Here is a 25,692-nt window from a genome sequence, read left to right as displayed (position 1 = left end):
TCTGTGTTAATGTAGGTTCGAAAAGTACATTAAATTTCCCTTAAAATGGCATGTTCCAAAAAAAAAATTACAGTTGAGTAACGGAATATGGCAGAGTTTATAAAACTTTTGAGTGTTTTTTTTTCGATGAAAAATACGTTTTTTCGAAATTTTGAGTACGCCATCAAATTGGGCGTCCAATTTTACATAAAAGTTCCTTTGACACCAAATTTCCATCTCATCACCATTTCAGGCTGCAAATTATTGAAAAACACGTCTTTTTTCGCATGTTCAAAAATGAAAGGGGTCGTACCGCCCCTCCGTCACGAGATATCAAAAAACGGACCTCGGATTCGTGATCGGGGACAAAAGTTACCGACTAGGACAAAGTTTCACGCAAATCGAAGAGGGGTCGGGGCAACTTTTCTCGATTTCGTGTGATTCGGTAGAGAATTACCCCTTTATTATTTGAAATATTAACGATGCTTTTTCACTTTATTAAAGTATTTTTGTCAAAAAAAATCTAATTATTCGCTCTACAGCATTGCCATGGCCCTCTCGATTGCGAGATTCCTACTCGAAACTAGGTGTCCAAAGGCTTGATTGTTAAGGCAATTGCAAACCTCTTTTTACACCTTAGCTTCCATCCACCCCGGGATTCGAACTGACGACCTTTGCACAGTGGTTCAAAAGGCTGTTTTGACGAACTTAATTGATTAGAGCAAAAAGTAAGCATTTTCGTGCTTTGACATGTTCTAGAACTTTGTTCAGCGTTGTCATGGCCTACTTTTGGTGAAATTTGTTTTTCAAAATACTCATCGCAGCAGGCTATGGAATTTCTAACTTTTGACAGTTAAGAGATAGAGCTTTAGTGTCTTCGGCAAAGTTGTAGGGCAGACAATTTCCATAAACTTTGTCGAAGACGCCAAAGCTCTATCTTTGCGTTGAATACCAGTTTTGGAACCTTTTTCATAAATCCCTACCAAAAAACAGTTTTTGACTAAAAATATGTTGAACATTGATTTTAGACGATAACAATATTCAGAAGAGTTGTCAGTAATATCAAAACAAACAACTTTGTCGAAGACGCCAAATTGATAGGAGCTATATGTGATGAGTTATAGCAAGATTTGGTGATAATTTAGCGAGCTCGGTATACAAAGTCTCGGGCAAATTTGGGCAAAAACCCATACAATAGGCTTCAAGTATGACTATTCCACTACAAAATGTCGGGTGAATCATTCGTCCGAAGGTTTACGGTCATAAATTTCCGAGCATTTGAATTTATTTTATTTTCGATGACTATTTAAATGCATTTAGGACACTTTTAAGGCACATAAGCCATTTTTGCGATTTATTCGGACACACGAGGCGTGAAGTACGCAAAAAATATAATTAGCAATATGGGTTTCATACGAGTTTTGTTCTTTTTTTGAAAATCCTAAAATTTTCACAAATTACCGTATTTTTGGAAAATACTCAATTTTTTAAAATTTGCAATATGGGTATCAAACGAATTAAAATTTCGTATGCTTTTTAAATTTATAAGAGTTTTTTTTGGGAAATACTAAAATTTTCACAATTCACCGTATTTTTTCGAAAATACTAAAAATTTTAAATAATGCAATATGGGTAACAAACGAAGAGTAATTTTGTATGCTTTTTCACTTTATTAGAGTTTTTTTTCATTCAATTTTTTTCACAAAATACCATATTTTTTGAAAATACAAAAAAAAAACAAAATTTGCAATATCATACGACGCAAAATTTTGTGAAAATTTCTATATTTTACAAAAAAAAAGCAAATCAAATTCGCTTCGTTTGATTTCCATATTGCAAATAAAAAAAAAATGATTGTTTTCGAAAAAATACGGTATTTTGTGATTTTCTTTTTTTTCCAAAAAAATCTATTAATGTGAAGAGAAGATCAAATTTTGCTTCGTTTGAAAACCATATTGCATATTTTCAAAATTTGAGCATTTAAATAAAAGCGGTAATTTGTGAATTTTTTTTTGACATTACAAAAAAAAAATGTCTATATGGTTTATGGATGGTCCCCATAAAAAATGGGCCTGTGGAAATTTGAAATTATCATGTTGTGAAGGGATTTCCTGGTACATTTGATTTTTTATCCCTCAAATTTGAATTTCCAAAATACATAATTTTAATTTTCGAAGTTTTTTGATATTTTAAACTGTCTTCGGCAAAGTTGTAGGTATGGATAAGGACTACACTGAAAAAAAGTGATACACGGTTAAAAAAATTGGTGATTTTTTATTTAACTTTTTGTCACTAAAACTTGATTTGGAAAAAAAACACATTTTTTTTTGTATTTGTTTTAGAGGACATCAAATGCCAACTTTTCAGAAATTTCCAGGTTGTGCAAAAAATCTTTGGCCGAGTTATGAATTTTTTAATCAATGCTGATTTTTTCAAAAAAATCGAAATATTGGTCGCAACAATTTTTCAACTTAATTTTCCGATGCAAAATGAAATTTGCAATCAAAAAATTATTTAGTGAAATTTTGATAATGTGCACCGTTTTCAAGTTATAGCCATTCTTAGGTAACTTTTCTGAAAATAATCACAGTTTTTCATTTTTTTAAATTAGTGCACATGTTTGCCCTACTTCTGAAAAAAATATTTTGAAAAGCTGAGAAAATTATCTATATTTTGCTTTTCTGAACTTTGTTGATTTTCAAAAAAAAAAAATCAAGACTAACATATCAAAAGGGCCAAAAATTCAATATTACGCACTTTAAAAATATTAGTCTTGGTTTAAAAACTTGAAAAATATTGTTTTCGAAAAGATCGGAAAATTTCACGAATGTTTTATATTTAAACATTGAAAATCGGACCATTCGATGCTGAGATATCGACATTAGAAAATGGTGGGTTGTTTGGGTGAGACTTAGAAAACTTCAATTTTCCTGTTTTTAAACACTTGCTTGACAATATCTCAGCATCTAAGGGTCGTATCAACAAAGTTCAGAAAAGCAAAATATAGAGAATTTTCTCAGCTTTTCAAAAATATTATTTTCAAAAGTGGGCAAACATGTGCACTAACTTTAAAAAATGAAAAAACTGCGACTAATTTCAAAACAGTTATTTAAAAAGTGCTATAACTTGAAAACGGTGCACATTATCAAAATTTCACTAAAGAATTTTTTGATTGAAAATTTCATTTTACATCGAAAAATTTGGTTGAAAATTGTTGCGACCAATATATCGATTTTTTTTTAAAATCTTTATTGATAACAAAATTCATAACTCGGTCAAAAAATTATTGCACAACCTGGAAATTTCTGAAAAGTTGGCATTTGATGTCCCCTAAAACAAATAAAAAAAAAGAAAATGAAAATAGTGTTTTTGCAAATCAATTTTTAGTGACAAAAAGTTAAATAAAAAATCACCAAATTTTTTTTACCGTGTATCATTTTGTTCAGTGTAGTTCTTATCCATACCTACAACTTTGCCGAAGACACCAAATCGATCGAAAAATTCCTTCGAAAGATACAGATTTTTGAATTTTCATACGTCATTTTTGTATGGACAGCTGTCAAATTTGAATGGAAAATTATATGGACAAACTAATGATGCAAAATGGCTTCTTTTGGCATACCGAAGGCACCAAAAAAGTTTCAGTCGGATAAAAAAATACAAAAAAAATCGAATGACCGAAATCTGAGAAAACTGTTCATTTGTGACTTTTATAAAATGTTTCAGCTCTTATTGAAAATAATTTGAAAAAAAAAAACTGGTAATCGTTGGGAAAATTGCTCAATACTTTGAATTGAGATTGTTTTATATAACTTTGCACGAGGTCTAAGCTAGATTAGTGCGGTTGCAGTGAGGACAAAAAATACATTTTTGTGTTGTCTTAATTTTGATTGTCAACACAGTAAAACATTCTGAATCAAGATTTGAATGTTTTTTTCTAAATCAAACATGGCCGCCAAATGGCCGATCTGGAATGATGCCTTCCAGAGCCTTAATGGTATATTTAAAGACAATCAACTACTATTCAAATTCGACTAAAATGGGGTCGCAGAATTCGAATTTGATGTTAAAAACAGGAAAAAAATTGTTCTCTTCAGATAATTTGTTCCCATTGTCTGATGTATTATAGCCATGATTTGTTTTACTGTATTTCGTAAAGCCCACATCTACAATGGCAAATCGCAGAATGTTGCGTCTGTCTCTTTGTTCCCTGTTTACTTTGTTACTTTGACGTTAGACAGAGATCGCAGCAACCGATGTTCGACACTCGACTGCCGTCTGGATCAAGTTGATGATTGTTTTCGCAAGAGTTTGGGTAATTTTGATTGTTGATGAGGCAACAAGAATTGGTCTACTTAAAAATTTGTAGCATTCTAAGTGACCATTTTCTCCGTGTCCCCTCGCAAGCACCTTGAAAAGCTCCGCCACTTTCACGTCGTCTTTCTCAAATCTTCCTCGAGCGCCAGCTTCCTCCGAAGGTGGCTAGGTTCCCGGTTGCGTCTACTAACTGCCACCGAGACGCACCGTCACCGCGAAGCCTCTGAAGCGCGCGCGATAGCGCGTATAAATCCTTCTTGGTTCCGAACTCCCACCTCGACCACCACCAACACCACGAGCTGTCGCAAATAAATCAAAGGTAAATAAACCTGTCGCTCGCGATTACCATAATTTATATCTATCTGCCAGCATTCGGTGGGGGAACGAACGCGAACCGTTCCTGAGCCTAGAGTTGAGTTGGCCATAAAAACACAAGGCTGTTGCTCCATTTTGGGTGTTAGGCTCAGGCTTATTTGGAAAGCTCTCTCATGGGGGTTAAAGCTTCTTGGACGCCGTTTTGAATTTTTCGATTTAAAGCAAATTTTGAACTGGGTTCAAGTCAAGGCGTCATAATTTTTTTTTTTGTCAAATTTTCATGTTGAAAAATACACCAAAATCCCCTAGAACAGTGCGCTGATACTAACCAGCAGTATCAGTAGCCTTCTTTTTCGATTTTTTTTGTTGCTGTTATTGGAAAAATGGAAATAAAAAACCCAAAAAAAAACAAACATTCACGATTCACCCCATTGAGCTTTTCCTTTGTCTTTTGAAAATGGTTGGAGGGCAGGAAAATATGTGTGTTCTTGTGTGTGTGTGTGAGTGTGGATTGGGTGCGAAAGATGAAATACAATTGCCGAAAGTGGATTGGAAAAGCAGCAGGCGAAAAAAAAACATAAAAAACAAGATAAAACGACGCCCTCCCACAGAACGCGGGTGTGGGTGGAAGATAACTTGCTGTGAATTTTCGATCAATGTGTTGTGTGTGTCTTCTTCCTCACTTTGTTGGCACTGTGTGCGATGATGGCGGGAAAACGGGTGGAAATTCAATGCCGGCGACGACGACACACACACACACTCACTGACTGGTTCGACTAATATCGAAGCTAATAAATTTTCAGGAAGAACGGCAGATCAGCTGAAAGCAGATATCGACAAGGAGTTGGGAACTGTTTCTTCTTGCTCGTATTTTGTTGGAATTTTGGTAGGAAAATGTTGTTCTTAATGAAATGTAGATTTCTATGCAGATTTTACTGACTGAGATAACTTAGACATTAAGAATTTTAAAGGTTATTCACTTGGAAAATATCGAAAACCTGTTGAAAAAAAATATTAAGGCTACTTAAAATTTTCTTTTTCTTTTCGTTTTTTTATGCATTTTTGAAATACATCTTAAAAGAAATTTTGGAAAATCTGAGACAATTTCCTACCATTATCTCTCCGAAACTTTGAAAAATTAGTCAGTAATTTTCATCGATTTGTCGATATTGAGCAATTCCAGCTCAAATCAGGAATTTTTCTGGTACTTTTGTACCCGACCCTCTCCGATTTCAATGAAACTTTTTAGACATGTTATCCTAGGCCTATATAAGCCATTTTTGTGTATATGGAGCCAATTGTACTTGAAAATAACATTTGAGAAGGGCGTAAGTTATTTAAATATTTTTGTATTTTTTGATTTAAAAATTACTGCAACTCAAAGCCGTTGCATCGTATCAAAAAGTGGTCAAAGACAAACTTGTAGGAAATTAGACGGGCTTTCTGAAAAAATACACTGAAAGAAAAATACACGCCATTACTATGAGGTTTTTCAATTTTTAAGTTCAAAAGTTAAATTTAAAGATGATGTCAAGGTTTTTTTTTCGATCAAAATTTTTGAGGAAATAGCCTAAGATGTTACAAAAAGACTCACGAAAAATGCAGGATGGTATGTCTCTTCTAAAAAAATACAAACATCATTTACTAAAACTGTTTTTTTTAAAATGGTCTAAACTTCAAAATTTTCAGAAACCGATAGTGGGAAACGATTCCCCAGACAATTCTACATTAAAGTCTCCATATTGACAATTGTCCTATGTTCAGTTGGCAGAAAATTGACACAGAGACTGATAAATCTTTATTCTGGCTGGCCCTTGAAAAATCTGGCATTCCCACATTTATCTGGCAAACTGGCAACCCTGCCTGACGGGCAAAATTACTTTCTCAAACAACATGTTAAAATAAATCGAGAATAAAAAAATATTTTTGCTTTGAGATTTTTTTTTTATTTGATGGAAACTCGGGGTTTTTGTTTGTCACTATTTTACAAAATTGCAAATCCTAATAACAACCTACAACTTTGCATAAGACACCAAATCGATCAGAAAACATCTTCTCCCTCCTGACAAAGTCATGGACAAAGTTTCTATAAAATAAAATAAAAAGATCTTAATTTTTTAAATAGACCTTCTTCAAATGTATGGCTTGAGCTAAAAATAAAGTACAAAAATATTACATTTTATTTCATATTTGAGCAATTCTTTACGAAATCGGTCTTTTTTTTAATTTTAATTTTTGTATTTTTTTAATCCGGCTGAAACTTTTTTGGTGCCTTCGGTATGCCCAAAGAAGCCATTTTGCATCATTAGTTTGTCCATATAATTTTCCATACAAATTTGGCAGCTGTCCATACAAAAATGATGCATGAAAATTCAATAATCTGTATCTTTTGAAGGAATTTTTTGATCGATTTGGTGTCTTGAGCAAAGTTGTAGGTATGGATATGGACTACACATATAATGGAACATCAAATGCTAATTTTTCATAAATTTCCGGGTTGTGCAAAAAATCTTTGACCATGTTTTGATTTTTTGAATCAATACTGATTTAAAAAAAATCGAAATATTGGTATAACCCAGGAAAATTGATGTTTTCTTAGTCTCACCCAAACAACTCACTATTTTGTAATATCGATAACTCAGCAACTAATGGTCCGATTTTCAATGTTAAAATTTGAAACATTTGTGAAATTTTCCGGTCCTTTCGAAAATAATATTTTCAATTTTTTTTAAATCAAGACTACAATTTCAAAAGAGCAAACATTAAATTTTACGCCCTTTTGAAATGTTAGATATTAGAAAATGGTTGGTTGTTTAGGTGAGACTAAGAAAACATCAATTTTCCTGTTTTTAAACCTTTGCATGGCAATATCTCAGCAACTATGGGTCGTATCAACAAAGTTCAAAAAAGCAAAATATAGAGAATTTTCTCAGCTTTTCAAAAATATTTATTTCCAAAGTAGGCAAACGGTGCACTTTATTTAAATTTCTCTAGAGTACTTTTTGATTGCAAATTTCATTTTATATTAAAAATGAAGTTGAAAAATTTGTGCGACCAATATTTCGATTTTTTGAAAAAACAAAAAACAGTATTGATTCAAAACTTTATAACGTCATGATTCGAAATCCGGACACTTAGTAGCATATCATTTTCGTTATAGCTGACAAAAAATCATGTAATAAGTTGGAATTGAAGAAATATCATCAGGATGTAGTATTAACAGTGATTTTTAAGAGAATGCATGCAAACTATGTCTTTTCTAACAATTTTTCATCAGAATTTGAAAATTAAAATGACTTGTTGTGCTTCGAATCCCGGACACTGATAAAAGCTGATTCGAAATCCGGACACTTTTGCTTCGAATTCCGGACACTCGTTTTTGCTGACGAATCGCACAAATTTGGACTGAAATGTTAATGAAATGCATTCTATAGGTCTCAAATTAGCTGTTTACATCAAAACAATCAGTATTTTATATAAAAATTAGCTAGAATTTAAGGAAATCAAAACCAGGCCTGCAAATTGTTTCCAACCCAGCGTACACATGAAGCAAACCAAAATGTCAGTTCACTGCTAGCATCTGACTGTAAGCCTACTGTGTCCGTTCAACCACTGCCGCCTGACTCGTGCCGGTCGGCTGCTGGAGAATGAGAGACGTGAAAAAATGAGCTACACTCACTCAATTCGTGTCGTATGACTGACTCGTAAAATCCTCTCTAAACACTATTTTGACTATTTTTAAACAATTGAATGGTTCTAGACTGTGCAAAATACTTAAAACAACCATAACTTATATTTAAAATTACATTTCCACGCATAAATACCAACTTTTTGTGTTAAAACTTATTTCTTTATGTGTGTGCGTGCAACGTCGAATGAGCGTTGGTCGACTACTGCCTCGCATTGCAGCTGCTCAGTGAGCTAGGGCACTCACGACTGAGTCGGGTTTGTTTATGTCACGGTTTTGCGGTTCAGTGAATGGATCTGAAAAAATCGTGTATGCGTCGCCGATTTTCGCGTCAGGACCCCTGACATTTTCAGCTCTGATCAAAACCATAAATTTGTGCTTTGCCTTCCCGATGCTTCGGACGCCTATGAAATATTTCACGTGAAATGTTTCGCATTTTTTGGTAATCTTATAATTTTATTTTATTTTATTTTTTTGACATTAACTACAGCGTTCAAAAAAACTTTGAATTAAAGTTGATGTTAGAATTCATCAATAACCCATTTTTGACATTTATAATGCGAACTTCATCGGGCTAGCAACCACCTAGCCAATAACAACTAGTTTTTGTGCTCCGCGTTTTTTCACCGATTTCTACGATTTACGGTCATTAATTAACCGCGGGTTTGCTCCTACGCGATGCGTAACAAGGGCCGCGGCCGTGGCTTCTCGAGTTCGGCTCGGGGACGCGGCCAAAACAGCTCATTGCACCGTATCCAGAAGAGCTCCTCGCCGGCGGCAAAAAACCCAGCTGTTCTTCTTACGACTGCTGACCAAACGAAGATCCCGCTACTGCCACGTAGCCCCGTCAGAACCAGAGCATCCGGTAAGAAGGTCCAGCAGTCCGTATCGACTTCCGGAATGCCGCAACAAACGTCCGGAGCCGGTGGACCTGGTCCATCCTCCAGCACAACGGGAATTGCAATTCCAACAAAAAATTCGTTCGAGGTGCTGTCTGATAGCGGCGACGACGACGAAAGTGCACACCAGCAGGAGGACAATAACCCCGCAGATGAAGCAAAGAAGGCAAAAATGCTCGCGTGTTCTTTGCCTAGGGTGAGAGACAGGCCACCAATGATACATGTGGTCGATACTTTGGCGTCTACTGTTGATGAACTATTGCTACCGTCAAACGTACAATATTTCATCAAAGTAACAAAAGTTGCGGTGCAAGTGCTCGCGCTGTCCCAAGCGGATTATGCCAAGGTTTTGGAAGTGTTCAAAGCCAATAATGTGAAATTTTTCACGTACGACCGCCGTGACCAAAAAATGGTCAAGGTCGTGCTCCAAGGACTGGCGGAGATGGACATTTCCGAGGTCACCGAGGAGCTGAAGAACCTCGACATCACGCCTCGAGAGGTAAAAGTGCTGTCGAAGAAGACCACAGCGACAGGTACACATGTATTGTACCTGTTATATTTCGACAAGGGTACAGTAAAAATCCAGGACCTCCGACTGGTAAAGTGCCTTTCCGGATACTTGGTGAAGTGGAGGTTTTTCACCAAGCGGCCAACCGACGCCGCACAATGCCACCGTTGCCAGAAATTTGGCCACGGATCCCGCAACTGTAACCTGCCCCCGCGATGCGTCAAGTGTGGCAAGGATCACCTCACCGAAGGCTGCCCTCTACCCCGGAAGGCGACGCTGAAGGATACCGGAAACGCTGAGCAGCACAAGCCTAGCGTGAAATGCGCTAACTGCGGTGGAAACCACACCGCCAACTTCCGCGGATGCACGTCCCGGAAGTCGTACATCGAGCAGCAGGAAAAGAAGAGGAAGCCGCCTGCCAGTTCACTGACTAAACCCGCAGCAGATCGCAGTTCGGCGCATCCACCCGGATGGTCGCGAACGTACGCAAGCGTAGCAGCAGCCAGCCTAGAACCTGCCCCAGCGCAGGTCGACGCTGCCGATGGTGACCTGTTCTCGCTGTCGGAGTTCCTCATCCTCGCGAGGGACATGTATCACCGTCTGAGTAGCTGCCGTAACAAGCAGCAACAATTCATGGCGCTATCAGAGCTCATGATGAAATATGTCTGCATCGTTTGAGCCCTCAACGACAGGTCGATTAACGCCGTCAACATTATTTTGACTTAAATATTCTGTGATATAGTCCTAAGCTTTCCCTTCCGCTATCCCCCTTCCTAAGTAATTGTTGCAGTTTTTTTGTGAACTTTTCCTGCACTTGCTTATCCCTTAATCCTAGAAACAATAGTAATCATTTGATTAATGTATTGAGCCGTAGCTGAAAGGATCTCCACAACACTACATAATGTAATTAACTCAACAAATTGTACATCGATAAGCACACACAAATAAATAAATAAAATAATGCGAACTTATATCCAAATAATTGATAAATCATGATGAGGTGTCCGGGTTTCGAAGCGTCCGGGAATTCGAATCATGACGTTAACTCTGTCAAAGATTTTTTGCACAACCTGGAAATTTCTGAAAAGTTGGCATTTGATGTCTCCTAAAACATGTCAAAAAAAATATTTATAAACTTTGTTTTTTTTTTTTGCAAATCTAGTTTTAGTGACAAAAAGTTAAATTAAAATTTCTAAAATTGCATCACCTTGAGCAAACACCACAAACAAAAATTAATCCAACTTCTACTCTATCAAATCAACCCCCACAACCGGGCGGCCAATAGCGTTAATTACACGGTTTGGGTCCGGAAATCGATCGAAAAAGCATCGTTTTTCGACCTCACCTCATGTTTTTTGCTCTGGTCTGGCGCGGTTGCATCCATCGAATTTAAGGTTTTCGAACTGATCGGCTTCTTTCGAGCAAAAAAAAAATAGAGATGAAAAACCTCAAAAACAACGCTGCCCATAATTGATGGTTTCGAGTTTATTTGGGACTTGGAAGAATGGGGAAAAACTTTTTGAAATTTGATTTTTTATTGGATTGAAAAAAAGTCAAAAAGTGAAGGAAATCCACGTTGAAAAGATTCAATTGTATTTTCAAATTACGTAACTATGTGAGAGTTGATTTAAATTCAATAACCTACCTAACCAATATTGTCGTAAGTTATTTCAAACGTCAAAATGATTCCCATAACACCGATTTTCACCAGTAATCCTGATTGAAATTTCCAAATTCCAAACTCTCGGCGGTGGTGGCCCATAATCGGGTTAGTTATGTTGATGAAATCGCACACAATAAACCGCATTCCCGATATCCTCCGGCTTAGCAAAAACGAGGACTATCTGCACTACACGCACACTCCATTATTGGCAGTTTCAACAATTTCGCTGCATGAAACCGAATTCAAAGAATTTTCCTCCATTTGACCGAGAGTCACAGCCACGCAATCACCCATAAAACTGAATGCGTTTTCCAGGGATCGTGCACAGTGGAAAATAAGCACACGAAAATTTCGCACCTCGCTAGCTTTGAGGTACGGTGCGCGCTTTGCAATCCGAGGGTGACGGATCAAATCCCACCCGCGTCAACTTTTTTTTTTCCTAACATTTATTTTTCTTCGTGCCTCATTTCGATTTGACCCCCGGCCCGTGATACCGAGCAGAGGACTTCATGGGGAGTGCGCCAGTTTTGGATGAATTATGAACCCCTCCAGTTTTAGCACACTGCTGCTGCGTGCGCGAGTGAGTTCGCAGTTGGCAACACTGCACTTCCATATAGTTATGCTTTGGACGATTTTGTGGTGCGGTTCGCGACGTGAATTGGAAAATTTTGGACGGAATTTTTTCGCTCTCTGGTTCTGTTTTTGCCCGGGAGTTTGGCCCGGATTTTTCGCGGCGTCGAGCGCTCAATCTTTGTGGTAGAGTGGATTCTAAATATTGACTAGTGGGGTTTCCACGGGTGCGTGCGTTCTATACACTTAATATTTGCGTTTTCCAACTGGGAAACGCACCTGAAGTGCATTTCAGAGTTCCATTTGATCGATTTTTAGTGAGGTTAACAAATTTCGTCAACCCCAAAAATTGTTTTGATTTTGTTCAATTTTTTTAAGGTGCTTTCCATTGATGACGTAGCATTTATAAAAATATATCATATAAAAATGACATTTATGGTCCTCCAATCCCCAAAAAAAATTGACTCGTAATTTTTGAGAAAATTTTGCAAAGAAGGAGAGACAACACATTCAAAATTGTACCAACTGAGCAGTTCTCTCAGATTTCGGTCATTCGATTTTTTTTTTGTATTTTTTTATCCGACTGAAACTTTTTTGGTGCCTTCGGTATGCCCAAAGAAGCCATTTTGCATCATTAGTTTGTCCATATAATTTTCCATACAAATTTGGCAGCTGGCCATACAAAAATGATGTATGAAAATTCAAAAATCTGTATCTTTTGAAGGAATTTTTTGATCGATTTGGTGTCTTCGGCAAAGTTGTAGGTATGGATATGGACTACACTGAAAAAAAACGATACACGGTAAAAAAAAATATGGTGATTTTTTATTTAACTTTTTGTCACTAAAACTTGATTTGCAAAAAAAACACTATTTTTAATTTTTTTTTTTTTTTTATATGTTTTAGAAGACATCAAATGCCAACTTTTCAGAAATTTCCAGGTTGTGCAAAAAATCTTTGAGCGAGTTATGAATTTTTGAATCAATACTGATTTTTTCAAAAAATCGAAAAATTGGTCGCAAAAATTTTTCAACTTCATTTTTCGATGTAAAATCAAATTTGCAATCAAAAAGTACTTTAGTGAAATTTTGATAAAGTGCACCGTTTTCAATTTAAATCCATTTTTAGGTGACTTTTTTGAAAATAATCGCAGCATTTCATTTTTTTAAATTAGTGCACATGTTTACCCACTTTTGAAAACAATATTTTTGAAAAGCTGAGAAAATTCTCTATATTTTGCATTTTTGAACTTTGTTGATACGACCCTTAGTTGCTGAGATATTGCCATGCAAAGGTTTAAAACAGGAAAATTGATGTTTTCTAAGTCTCACCCAAACAACCCACCATTTTCTAATGTCGATATATCAGCAACTAATGGTCCGATTTTCAATGTTAAAATATGAAACATTCGTGAAATTTTCCGATCTTTTCGAAAAAAATATTTTTAATATTTTTAAATCAAGACTAACATTTCAAAAGGGCCAAACATTCAATATTACGCCCTTTCAAAGTGTTAGTCTTGGTTTAAAAAAATTGAAAATATTTTTTTTTGAAAAAATAGGAAAATTTCACGAATTTTTCATATTTTAACATTGAAAATCGGACCATTAGTTGCTGAGATATCGACATTAGAAAATAATGGGTTGTTTGGGTGAGACTTAGAAAACATCAATTTTCCTGTTTTTACATCGAAAAATGAAGTTGAACAATTTTGCGACCAATTTTTTGATTTTTTGAAAAAATCAGTATTGATTTAAAAATTTATAACTCGCTCAAAGATTTTTTGCATAACCTGGAAATTTCTGAAAAGTTGGCATTTTATGTCCTCTAAAACAGCGATTCTCAACCTTCTTCTAGGCTGGTACCCCCTACCGTGTAAATCAAGTAGGCCCGGTACCCCCGTTGAGAATCGCTGCTCTAAAACATATCAAAAAATAAAAAAAAATAAAAATGGTGTTTTTTGCAAATCAAGTTTTAGTGACAAAAAGTTAAATAAAAAATCACAAAATTTTTTTTTACGTGTATCATTTTTTTTCAGTGTAGTCCATATCCATACCTACAACTTTGCCGAAGACACCAAATCGATCAAAAAATTCCTTCAAAAGATACAGATTTTTGAATTTTCATACATCAAATGCTGTCAAATTTGTATGGAAAATTATATGGACAAACTAATCATGCAAAATGGCGTCTTTGGGCATACCAAAGGCACCAAAAAAGTTTCAGCCGGATTAAAAAATACAAAAATTAAAATTCAAAAAAAAAGATCGATTTCGTAGAGAACTGCTCAACTATGAAATTGTGAATGGCATAATGTATCTAATTTAATCTAACACAAACGTGGCCAGCCCTACTGCGTTGTGTTCACGGTAGAGTGGATTCTGATAACGGATCACAGAATCTACAGGGGTACGGAAGGATGCGTGGACATACCGTGCCAAACGCTCCGAATTTTTGCTTCAATTTTGCTGTGTGGATGGTGTTATGTGCAATAAGTAGTGTGTTCGCTGGAAATAAATTGGATGAATAGCATTGAGAAACATTTGACCACTTGTTGAAACAGTTAAAAAAAATAGCTATACCAAACAAAAAAGCTACCAAGAATAGCTGAAAAGCTATCTTGTCCAGCTTAAAAGCTGAGAAAAAAAATTAAAAAAATTGTTGAAATAGTCGAAAAACTTGTTGGATTCACAAGCCACTGAAAACTAACTGAGAAAATCTACTATTTTTTTAATCTAGATCTAGATTAGCAAAAGTCCCCACAATGTTCACGCCGATTTGAACATACATAAGAACCCTACTTGAAATCGGTCTTTTTTTTATTTTAATTTTTGTATTTTTTAATCCGGCTGAAACTTTTTTGGTGCCTTCGGTATGCCGAAAGAAGCCATTTTGCATCATTAGTTTGTCCAAATAATTTTCCATACAAATTTGGCAGCTGCCCATGCAAAAATGATATATGAAAATTCAAAAATCTGTATTCTATATTGTGCTTTTTTAAACTTTGTTGATACGACCCTTCGTTGCTGAGATATTGCCATGCACAGATTTCAAAATGGCCAAACATTCAATATTACGCCCCTTTGAAATGTTAGTCTTTATTTAAATAAATAAAAATATTGTTTTCGAAAAGATCGGAAAATTTCACGAATGTTTCATATTTTAACATTGAAAATCGGACCATGAGTTGTTGAGATATCGACAGGTTGAAAAAAATTTGCGACCAATATTTCGATTTTTTGAAAAAATCAGTATTCATTCAAAAAATCATAACTCGGTCTAAGTTGTTTTACTCATTCTGGAAATTTCTTAAAAGTTGGCATTTGATATCCTCTAAAACATACCAGAAAAAAAATAATTTTTTTGTGCAAATCAAGTTTTAGTGACAAAAAGTGAAATTAAAAAACACCAAACCTACAACTTTTCCGAAGACACCAAATCGATCAAAAAATTCATTCAAAAGATACAGATTTTTGAATTTTCATATAGCATTTTTGTATGGACAGCTGCCAAATTTGTATGGAAAATTATAAGGACAACCTGAGGATGCAAAATGGCTTCTTTGGGCATACCGAAGGCAACAAAAAAGTTTCAGCCGGATTAAAAATTACAAAAAAAACGATAGACCGAAATTTCAGAGAACTGCACTGCCCCTGATCGCATAAATGTCCCATATGCATTTTCTTCGTTTTTGAGTTATTGATGCAGTTTGGTTCTAAATCGTGTCCTCTTTCAGAAAAGCTTATAACATCCAGTACTTTGTTCTAGAAATCAGGAGGAAATCCAGTTTTTGTGCAAAAACTTAACACGTAGCCTTATGCGTGGGACAAACTTCACATGCGTTTTTCTCAGCTTGCTGTTTTTGCATATGGGACATTTATGCGAACATGGGCAGTGCAGCTCACCTACTGAATAAAAGTGGGCAATGATAGGTTGAAAATTGAACAGAGCATAGCAACGACAACTCAGACAAATTTCCAATTCCCTCAGAACCCAACCACAAAACACATTCCCACTCCGAAATCCGAGTGTCGTCAAGTGGGCATATAGTCCTTTGACCCGTCGTCGTTACTGCGAAGAAGAGTGGAGCTTTTCAAAAAAAAATTGCTCATTGTCAAGGAGCTTTACCAAAACCCATCATCCATCTGGAGCAGGGATTTTCCAAAGCCCTCTGCCATAATTGGAATGCAGCTGGGAAAACTGCCTACGGCACAAAATCATTACCACGTACGATTTTTCTGCCTACACGACGACGACAACCGTAGACGTGGCCAAGTGAGGAATTGTCCCCCGAGTTCCTGGAAGTGTCTCTTGGAAACCCAGTTTGCAACAACAACAACATCACCTTAGAGCAGGGCAGAAGAGATGACGACACCCTTATGATCCCTCTTGGTTATCTCTCGTAAACTCTCGTTACGAACAGGAGTAGCAGCAGGTTGACAAACGAGACTTGCACCCATCGTTGACGGTCGTCCCTTAACGGAAAGGTTATCCTCTTGTGTGCACCGCGCTGTGTCAGGCTAACCCACCCCCCAAAAGAATGTGAGCTCTCCTGAATTTATAAACGGCTCTAATTACTTATGCAAAACTCTTCCTCGGTGTCGTCGTCTGTGTCTCGCTCGGGGAGTCCCCACCTGCTGGAGTTGGCTGGATGTTGTAACTGGCGGCGACGACAGCAGCAGCAGCTCTGTCTGTAATCTCTCACAATTTCCGGGATGTACCACGTGGATCCTTCCTTTCCTGACTATCATGGAATAACGGTCGAAATTGACAGAGAATCTTTAAAATTCAGAAATCAACTGTCTAAATTTTGACCAATTTCCACTCCAAAATGTCCCACTTTTCAACATCGTTTGCACTCGCTCATGCTCTCTTTATTACACCATTATTACATAAGTTATTCAAGTGCACAGTGTGAATTCGTGATTCAAGGGTGGTTGTGGCAGACAGTATGGCAGGAAAGCCCCACCAAAAATCCTCACTTCCTGGTCGTGTGTAGAATCGAGTTTCCTGAGAAGATGATACACTTTGGAAGAGGGCACTCACCGTTACACCCACACGGAAAGAAGGTTTATCGTGAATCTTACTAAATTTCGGTTAAAAATCCTAAAAAAATTGGTTGTTTTTTCAACCACCAATTTTTTTAGCTGGAAATCCTAAAACTAAATCCTGGATTTGACAGCTGGATCCAGGTCCTAAAAATGATTAATCCAGCAAAATTTCTAGTAAATTTTACTAATTTGCAAGTTGGAAAAATGCTGTAAGTCTCAAAAGCTGTATGTTTTGAGAAGGTCTGTTAGCTATTTTAGCTAGATTTTATGGTATTCTAGGAAGTTTTATAGTTAGCCCAGCAAGTTTTTAGGCTGTTTCAACTAGTTTTTTTGGAATCATTCTCAAAATTTTCCATTGATGGCTGCGAAGCCAGGTATTTTCACACATCTTTTTAGCTAGTTTAGCTAACTTTGCCACTATTCTTGGTAGGTGTTTTGGTTGGAATAGTTAATTTTTCCACTATTTCTACAAGTTTTCTTTCAAAAGCCTCCGTTGCTGCCTGCAAAGCACGCATTATTCACCCAGCCTTTTGGCTGATTTAGCTCGTTTCTTTTTTGTTCCTGCTTCGTTTTTCGGTAAGTCCAGCTAATTTTTCGACTGTTTTAACTGGTAATTTCGAAATCATTTTAAAAATCCCTTGCTGCCTGTAAAGTTGTTTTATATTTTCAAAAAGACTTTTTGCTGGTGTAGCATGATTTTCCGCTATTCTTGGTACGTTTTTTGGTAGTCCAGCAAGTTTTTTGGATGTTTTAATAGTTTACAGGCTTTTAAAACTATGTTATAGTTGATCATCGTTATAGTACGGCTTTGTTATTCTATTGACAAATTAAAAAAAAAAAATACAGTCATACACAAATACAAAAATACAAAAATACAAAAATACAAAAATACAAAAATACAAAAATACAAAAATACAAAAATACAAAAATACAAAAATACAAAAATACAAAAATACAAAAATACAAAAATACAAAAATACAAAAATACAAAAATACAAAAATACAAAAATACAAAAATACAAAAATACAAAAATACAAAAATACAAAAATACAAAAATACAAAAATACAAAAATACAAAAATACAAAAATACAAAAATACAAATTAAAATTAACATAATTTAACTTAATTTAACTTAATTCAACTTAATTCAACTTAATTCAACTTTATTCAACTTTATTCAACTTAATTCAACTTGATTAAACTTAATTAAACTTAATTAAACTTAATTAAACTGAATTCAACTTAATTCAACTTAATTCAACTTAATTCAACTTAATTCAACTTAATTCAACTTAATTCAACTTAATTTAACTTACTTTAACTTAATTTTAATTAATTCAACTTAATTTAACATAATTTCACATAATTTAACTTAATTTACCTTAATTCAACTTAATTGAACTTAATTTAACTTAATTTAACTTAATTTACCCTTTTTAACTCAATTTAACTTAATTTAACTTAATTTAACTTAATTGACTTTAATTTAACTTAATTTAACTAATTTTAACTTAATTTAACTTAATTTAACTGAATCTATTTGAATTTAACTGAATTTAACTGCATTTAACTTAATTTAACTTAATTTAACTGAATTCAACTGAATTTAACTTAATTTAACTTAATTTAACTTAATTTAACTTAATTTAACTTAATTTAACTTAATTTAACTTAATTTAACTTAATTTAATTTAATTTAACTTAATTTAACTTAATATAACTTATTTTAACCTAATTTATCTTAATTTAACTTAATTTAACTTAATTTAACTGAATTTAACTGAATTTGACTTAATTTAATTTAACTTAATTTAATTTAACTTAATTTAACTTAATTTAACGTAATTTAACTTAATTTAACGTAATTTAACTTAATTTAACTTAATTTAACTATATTTAACTTAATTTAACTTAATTTAACTTAATTGACTTTAATTTTACTTAATTTAACTGAATTTAACTTAACTTAATTTAACTGAATTTAACTTATTTTAACTTAATTTTACTTAATTTAACTGAATTCAACTGAATTTAACTGAATTTAACTGAATTCAACTGAATTTAACTGAATTTAACTTAATTTAACTTAATTTAACTAAATTTAACTTAATTTAACTTAATTTTACCAAGCAACTTTTAACAACAATTGAACTAAATTCTACCAAATGCAACGAAATTTCAAAAAATGTATCTTAGTTTAATTAAATTTAACAAAAAATTCTAGATACAACCACACTTGACTAAATTAATTTCTTTTTTACTATGTTCAGTTTAATTATACTGAACTTTACTTTACTTAATTAAACTTGATTTTTAATTAATCATGATTTAACTAAATTTAATTACATTTATCTAAATTTTACTGATTTTAACAAAATTTAATCAATTTAACTTAATTTAACTGAATTCTACTTTTTTCTAAATTCAACCAAATGTAATTCGAATTAACTTTCACTTAATTTAAAGTAATTTAACATTATTTAACTCTATTTTTTGATGTGCTTCAAAGGCATAAAGTGCCCTGCTCGTACGGATCTGTCAAACATTGGCCAGTCTATATCTAGACACTCTGTACCCGCAGTGTGGACAAACGCCAAAGGGTTCGCGACAAAGGGATGCCACCAATCGTCCAAACAAAAATTAGAGGCTCAACTTCTAACCTCTTTCCCTCAACACAAAAAAAAACTTCTCACCTAATCAACTGAAGATCTCAGCCCGCAGAAAGTCTTCCTGGCTTTCAATCCATTCACTCACGCACCATCTCCACCTTTTGCACTTGCACTTTCGACTTTCAAACACAGAATCGTCACAAAACTCCGCGAACTGAGCGACTTAAACAGGATCAAACACGATACGAGACGTTCTCTTGCTTTGTGTTGGTCTCGAACTGATGATCTGTCAAAAAATCCATGCTGCCGGTTCCAGCTAGTTTTTCGGTAAAAAGTAGGCAAAATTGTGCTGAAACACCATTATTTTTGGTGAAATCTCTCCTGTCATTTTGATTTGGGCTGTCAGTTTTGGATAGCAAATCAGCAATCAGGGTTAGCTGTTTCACCAATCCCAAGTTGGTAAATTTACCTGTAATTTTAGCTAATTTAACCAAAAAAAATAACTGTTCCACCAATTTGAAGCCAGCTAATTTGAATTGTTAAATTTAAGATGGAACTCCTTTCCGTGCAAAGTTAAAATCTATAGAGGAGAAACGCAACTCGCGACAAAATTTTGAAGCAAGGAATTTTGACAGGTATGATTTTCATAAAGTATTCGCCTCCTTTTCTCTCCCACAGAAAGCTGGGGACAATGTAGCTGTCAAACTAGGTCAAAATGTTAAGTCACTCACACAATGAACTTTGAGTGATTTGAGTTCATTTCTGACGTCACGTTTTTTTCCTCTGTTTGGCGAGAGTAAAGACCTCTCACGCTACAACAACAACAAATCATGTTCATTCGTTCATTAAAACAGTTCATCCCATGGATGAACTTTCATTTCATTCATTTCATTCATTTCATTCATTTCATTCATTTCATTCATTTCATTCATTTCATTCATTTCATTCATTTCATTCATTTCATTCATTTCATTCATTTCATTCATTTCATTCATTTCATTCATTTCATTCATTTCATTCATTTCATTCATTTCATTCATTTCATTCATTTCATTCATTTCATTCATTTCATTCATTTCATTCATTTCATTCATTTCATTCATTTCATTCATTTCATTCATTTCATTCATTTCATTCATTTCATTCATTTCATTCATTTCATTCATTTCATTCATTTCATTCATTTCATTCATTTCATTCATTTCATTCATTTCATTCATTTCATTAATTATGCAAAAACATAATGCAAAAACTTTTACCAACACAAAAAATCTCCCAACGCATGTTACGACATGAAAAAAAACACAAAGCGACCGTGCGTCTCCACCCCTAACACTCGACTAGATCAAATAAACCAGTTTACTGTTTTGAATCTAAAAATAAGATTAAATTTACTAATTCCTTGTTATCTTCTTCTCCCTCTCCCCCCTTCCAGAGATAAGATGTCCGCGGTGACAAACAGTACGACCTTCTTCCAGAACGGCAACGCCGCCCAGTTCGAGTTCGCGCTCGCGCTGTATCCGGCCGCGCTCAAGATCAAAGCCGAGGCGCGCAAAAAGCCCGAGAAGCTGATCCGGCTGGACGACTGGTACCAGAACACGCTGCCCAAGCTGATCGCCAAGCGCGGCAAGGATGCCCACCTGCTGCACGAGGAGCTGTGCCAGACGATGGAGTGGAAGCAAACGCGGGGGAAGGCGTACCCCCAGCTGACGCATCTGATCAAGATCAACACGCCGCGCGCGGTCATGATGGAGACGAAGAAGGCCTTCCGGAAGCTGCCGAACGTGGAGCAGTCGTTGAACGCGCTGTCCAATTTGAAGGGGGTCGGGATTACGATGGCGTCGGCGCTGCTGGCCGCGGCCGTGCCCGATCTGGCGCCGTTCATGGCGGACGAGTGCCTGAACGCGATGCCCGAGTTTGAGAACATTGACTACACTGCCAAGGAGTATTTGAAGTTTGTCGAGCTGATACAGGCCAAGCAGGAGCGGCTGAACAAGGAGTGCGAGGGCGGGAAGAGTAATGGGGCCGCGGGTGAGGAGAATGGCGATGGGGAGGAGAAGCCTGCGGCGAAGAAGTGGTCTGCCCACTCGGTCGAGTTGGCGTTGTGGGCGTACAGCGTGGCATTCGACTCGCAGCCGGAACTGCTGAAGGACATGCCAGAGAGCAACGGGGTGGTGGCAGCGGTGCCGATTGTGGCCACCAACGGGAATGCCGTGGACACCGAGGACGAGACCTCCCAGAACGGCGTCCCGTCGGACGAGAGCAACCTGGACAGCGAGAGTGCCTCGAAGGACGCGATCATCACCAACGGCAACAGCCTGGACGGGGTGGACTCGGAGAGCGGAACCAACCAGGACGCGGTCACCAACGATGGAGTTCCGGAAGACGTTGAAGTCTCGGCCAACGCCAACGCCGTCCCGAGTGACAGCTTAGACGACTGCGCTAAGTCGGGCGACAGCCTGGACGGACCTCCGCCGACGGCGGTCGAAGCGACGGCCGCCGCCGTGGCCACGCTCTGCACCGCCGACTCGAACGAAATCGCCCTCGTCGCGGACAGCGACTCCCAGAGCAGCAACAGCCAGAAGCGCCCGCTGTACTGCGACGACAACTCGGAGGAGCAGCCCGAGCTGAGCGCCCCCAAGCTGATAAAGCTGTAAACACCCCCTGTTTTGTGTCAAGTTTGTCCGTTTTTCCCCCCTCAAAACCCTGTATTTCCGGTATGAATGAGCGTGAGATTCAAGTAAGTGCGAGAACGCGTGAGTATTGCTGAAGTCGCCTTCTTTTCCCCCCTCCCACAACAACTTCAACCGCTGAAACTCATCCACAAACTTATCACACAACTCTTCACACACACGTATTTATGACGCCGCCAGGATCGCTTTCTTCTCAAAAGGACCAACCACCAACCAACACACCACCACAGACATCAAACGGAACCGTTTTGAACAAGCTCTATAACTCTTAACAAACTATTATTGTATTTTAATCGTAATTATTTTATTTACAAACCAGCATTAATCGGATAGCAATAGACGTTAAAGGTTAGCACCGTAGGGTTTAAACAAAAATTGAACAAAGATCAACCACAAATCAAATTGCAAAAACATGAACTGTGTAGTAAGGACAAAACAAATGTGCGCGTTAGAAAAAAACAATAGCTTGGGTAACAACATCGAGAGCCTTGTTATTTTACTATTTTTTTCCCCCCCAGTTTCATCTGCATTGAACTCTGCACTGCACAAGCCTTGTCGTCGCCGCTGCCGCTGGGGGCGAAGAGTGATGTAGTTGGGCTTATTGGATTCAGTTGGGAGTGAGCGGTAACCTATATTTTTTTTTCTATGGGGGCAGAGGGGCGTTGCTGTATGATTAGGGTGACTGTGTGTGTATCTTGTGCAGAAAGCCTAATCTGAATTTTAAACATTTTATCTTTGGACGAGTTTTTCAACCTGTGACACTCAAAAGTATGACATTTAACAAAATAAATAATTTTCACGCATGCAGATTTAACAAAATATTAAATTCAGCCTTTTCAATCAACATTAAATTTGTCCATTTGATCGTTCACCGTCCCAAAACCCGTACAACTCCAAACGAAACTTACTTGAGGACACCGTGGAGATTTTCCCTTGTCCTGCTGAAAAAGTCGAGCATCTCTTCCCAATCCCCAATCCTTGTCTCCCTGTTGTGCGGTGAAGTTAGGAAATAGCAACTTGAACTTGCATAATCATCGCATAAACATGTCGAAATCCAGTATGCAATCCGCCCAAATCCCCGTCTCCAAGCGAAACGAAGCTTGAACTGAAATGGTGTCTTCCGGTGCCTCCCGAGCTGCAATGCTACGGGAAGGTCTTTTTTCGATCATATTACAGTCAACAACATGAAGTCATGCGTGAACGCCAACAAACAAGCTGGTGAGTCAAATGCCAACAACTGTAAAATCAATTAATAATTATTATTGTTCTTTTCAATCCGTTGGACGTCGTTCTAACCCTCGTCTTTCAATAAATTGAAGAAAATGCCGGGTTTTGACGTGTGGATCAAAATCAGTATATATCGCAAGTAAATTTTGCCAGTTGAAATTGTTAAATAAATTTCAAAGTTTTCGAGAAATTTTGTAGAGCACATAAAGAATGAAATTCTAACTCAAATATTGACTTTCTTTCCACTTTACAATTTGTAAGAAAGAACTGAATCTTCAAGTAACAATTGTGGATAAATTCAGCTCTTATATCGATCTCCTAATCAACTAAAGATTGAGTTTTTTTTGTCTAAAAAAAGAAGCCACAATAAACGTCCTAAGGAGGGTTGCCAGATAAATCTAGGAATGGCAGATTTTTCAAGTGTCAGCCAGAATAAAGATTCATCCTTCTCTTTGCCAGATATTGATTTTGCACAAAAAAAAAACACTTTGTGTCCATTTTAAACCAGTTTTTAATAAAAATCAACGAATTTGAATAAAAACCAAAAAAAAAAATGTGTTTTTCTTAAAGAAAATATAAATTCAAAATTTTTGATCACCCGAATTATGCAAACTTTTGAATAAATTAATATCCTTCCTTCACTTCACCACTCAGAATTGTTAGATGTTCGTCTGCCAGATTTTTTCCAGATTTTTTATCGATATTTTGCCAGATTTCAAATTTTTTGACCTGGCAACCCTGGTCCAAAGTGTCATTTTTGTGAGAAATTTTCAAAAAAAAACTCCCCCAAGCTAAAGATTGAGTTTTAGGGGTTTAAATTTCGAAAAACAGGTCAAAAATGGAGCAAATTATGTTTATTTCGTAAAATTATGATAAATTAAAAAGAATACACATTGATACACTCTAAAAAGAAACTCTGCAAAATTTTAAATGTTTTTTTTTTGTAAATGATAGAAATTCCTCTCTGGGTTATTGCAGATTCCAAAAATACATTAAATGTACAGTAAAATGATATCTCTCACGAGTTTTAACAGTTGAGTGACGGGAAATGGCATCGATTTAAAAACAATTTTTTAACTTTTTGATGATTCCGATTCCGGAGTGGCCAGGTATTAAAAAAAATAACTCTTAAATTAATTATTTAAAAAATGTGTATAAAATTGTTTTCTTTCAATTCGAAAAAATAAGTCAAATTTCAACCCCGGGCATTCAACAAATTGTCAAAATCCAATTCGATTTCTCGCGTTCTTTCATTGCGGTTTGCTGAGAGAACAAAAGACTCGGCGGCGAGAGCGCGTGCAATAGAGGAGAAGAGAAGGAGTGATAGAAAGAGATCTCGTAGCTCTCTGATATTTTGGTGTCGGAATGATCAAATGATACTTTTTTTCTATCACTCATTTGCAACACTTATTTAAAGCATCCTTTGGAAAAGGAGCGTCCATAAACCACGTAACGAGATTTTTTAAATTTGAAATTGAAGAATTGTGAGTGATACAAAGTGGCGAACTTTGTGAAACTATTACTTTTAAATTTAATGGTAATCGCCCTATTTTACGACATTTTTTTAAAGCTCACCATCCTTGTCATCACACGTCCCTTTAACGAGAGGCCCTCCAACGTAACATGCATCCATCGGCAAATAACAAAAGCAGCAGCAACAACAATAACAACAAAAATCGAAACAAGGATGCAATATCCATTCCGTCATGTTTGAAAATTCCATTTTCCCACCCTGCCTTGGACACGGGATCATAACCTCGAGGGAGGAGAGCTTAAAATCCGTCGATACAATAACCAGCCCCCCTTCTCTTGGCACGATGGGAAACGGAGGCTGTTTCCGATGTTTGTTATTACTGATGGTGGAGAACCGTTAGTTTTCATAACAAAAACAAGGAGGCTCACTCGCTCTGACGGGATCATCAGGCCCCCGCCCAGTTCAAAAGTCAAAGTTGAGTCAGGATAGATTGCAGTGTTGCAGGAATTCAATTATTGCAGTGTTGAGGCACTTTTCCCTCCAGCGAGAGACACAGGTTATTGCAGGTTGAGTGAATTTTTTATGGGAACGAAAAGTAGCACACACACTCACACAGTTGTTCGAATGACAGTCCGGTTAAGCTCGAAGCACAAAATTAAGGCAACCGTTTTTGGGCCGAACCACTTCAAAATTTTAC

The 25,692-nt window shown here is 36.3% G+C and overlaps 2 protein-coding genes across 3 annotated transcripts in view; both read left to right on the top strand.

Moving 5' to 3' along the window:
* Positions 1-22,669, top strand: part of LOC120423713 (uncharacterized) — a 112,726-nt gene extending 90,057 nt beyond the window's left edge. The window contains exon 2 of the mRNA XM_039587617.2: positions 21,037-22,669. Coding sequence (XP_039443551.1) covers positions 21,044-22,258 — 1,215 coding nt within the window. The 5' untranslated portion in view covers positions 21,037-21,043 and the 3' untranslated portion in view covers positions 22,259-22,669. The remainder of the gene's footprint in view (positions 1-21,036) is intronic.
* LOC120427676 (uncharacterized) overlaps positions 1-25,692 on the top strand; it is a 378,463-nt gene that overhangs the window by 115,882 nt on the left and 236,889 nt on the right. The gene's annotated exons all lie outside the window — the stretch shown is intronic.

Source organism: Culex pipiens, chromosome 1 (genome assembly GCF_016801865.2).
Source record: "Culex pipiens pallens isolate TS chromosome 1, TS_CPP_V2, whole genome shotgun sequence".
Lineage (NCBI taxonomy): Eukaryota > Metazoa > Arthropoda > Insecta > Diptera > Culicidae > Culex > Culex pipiens.
Note: the sequence above shows the minus strand (reverse complement) of the source record. Positions and strands in the feature narration are given on the sequence as shown.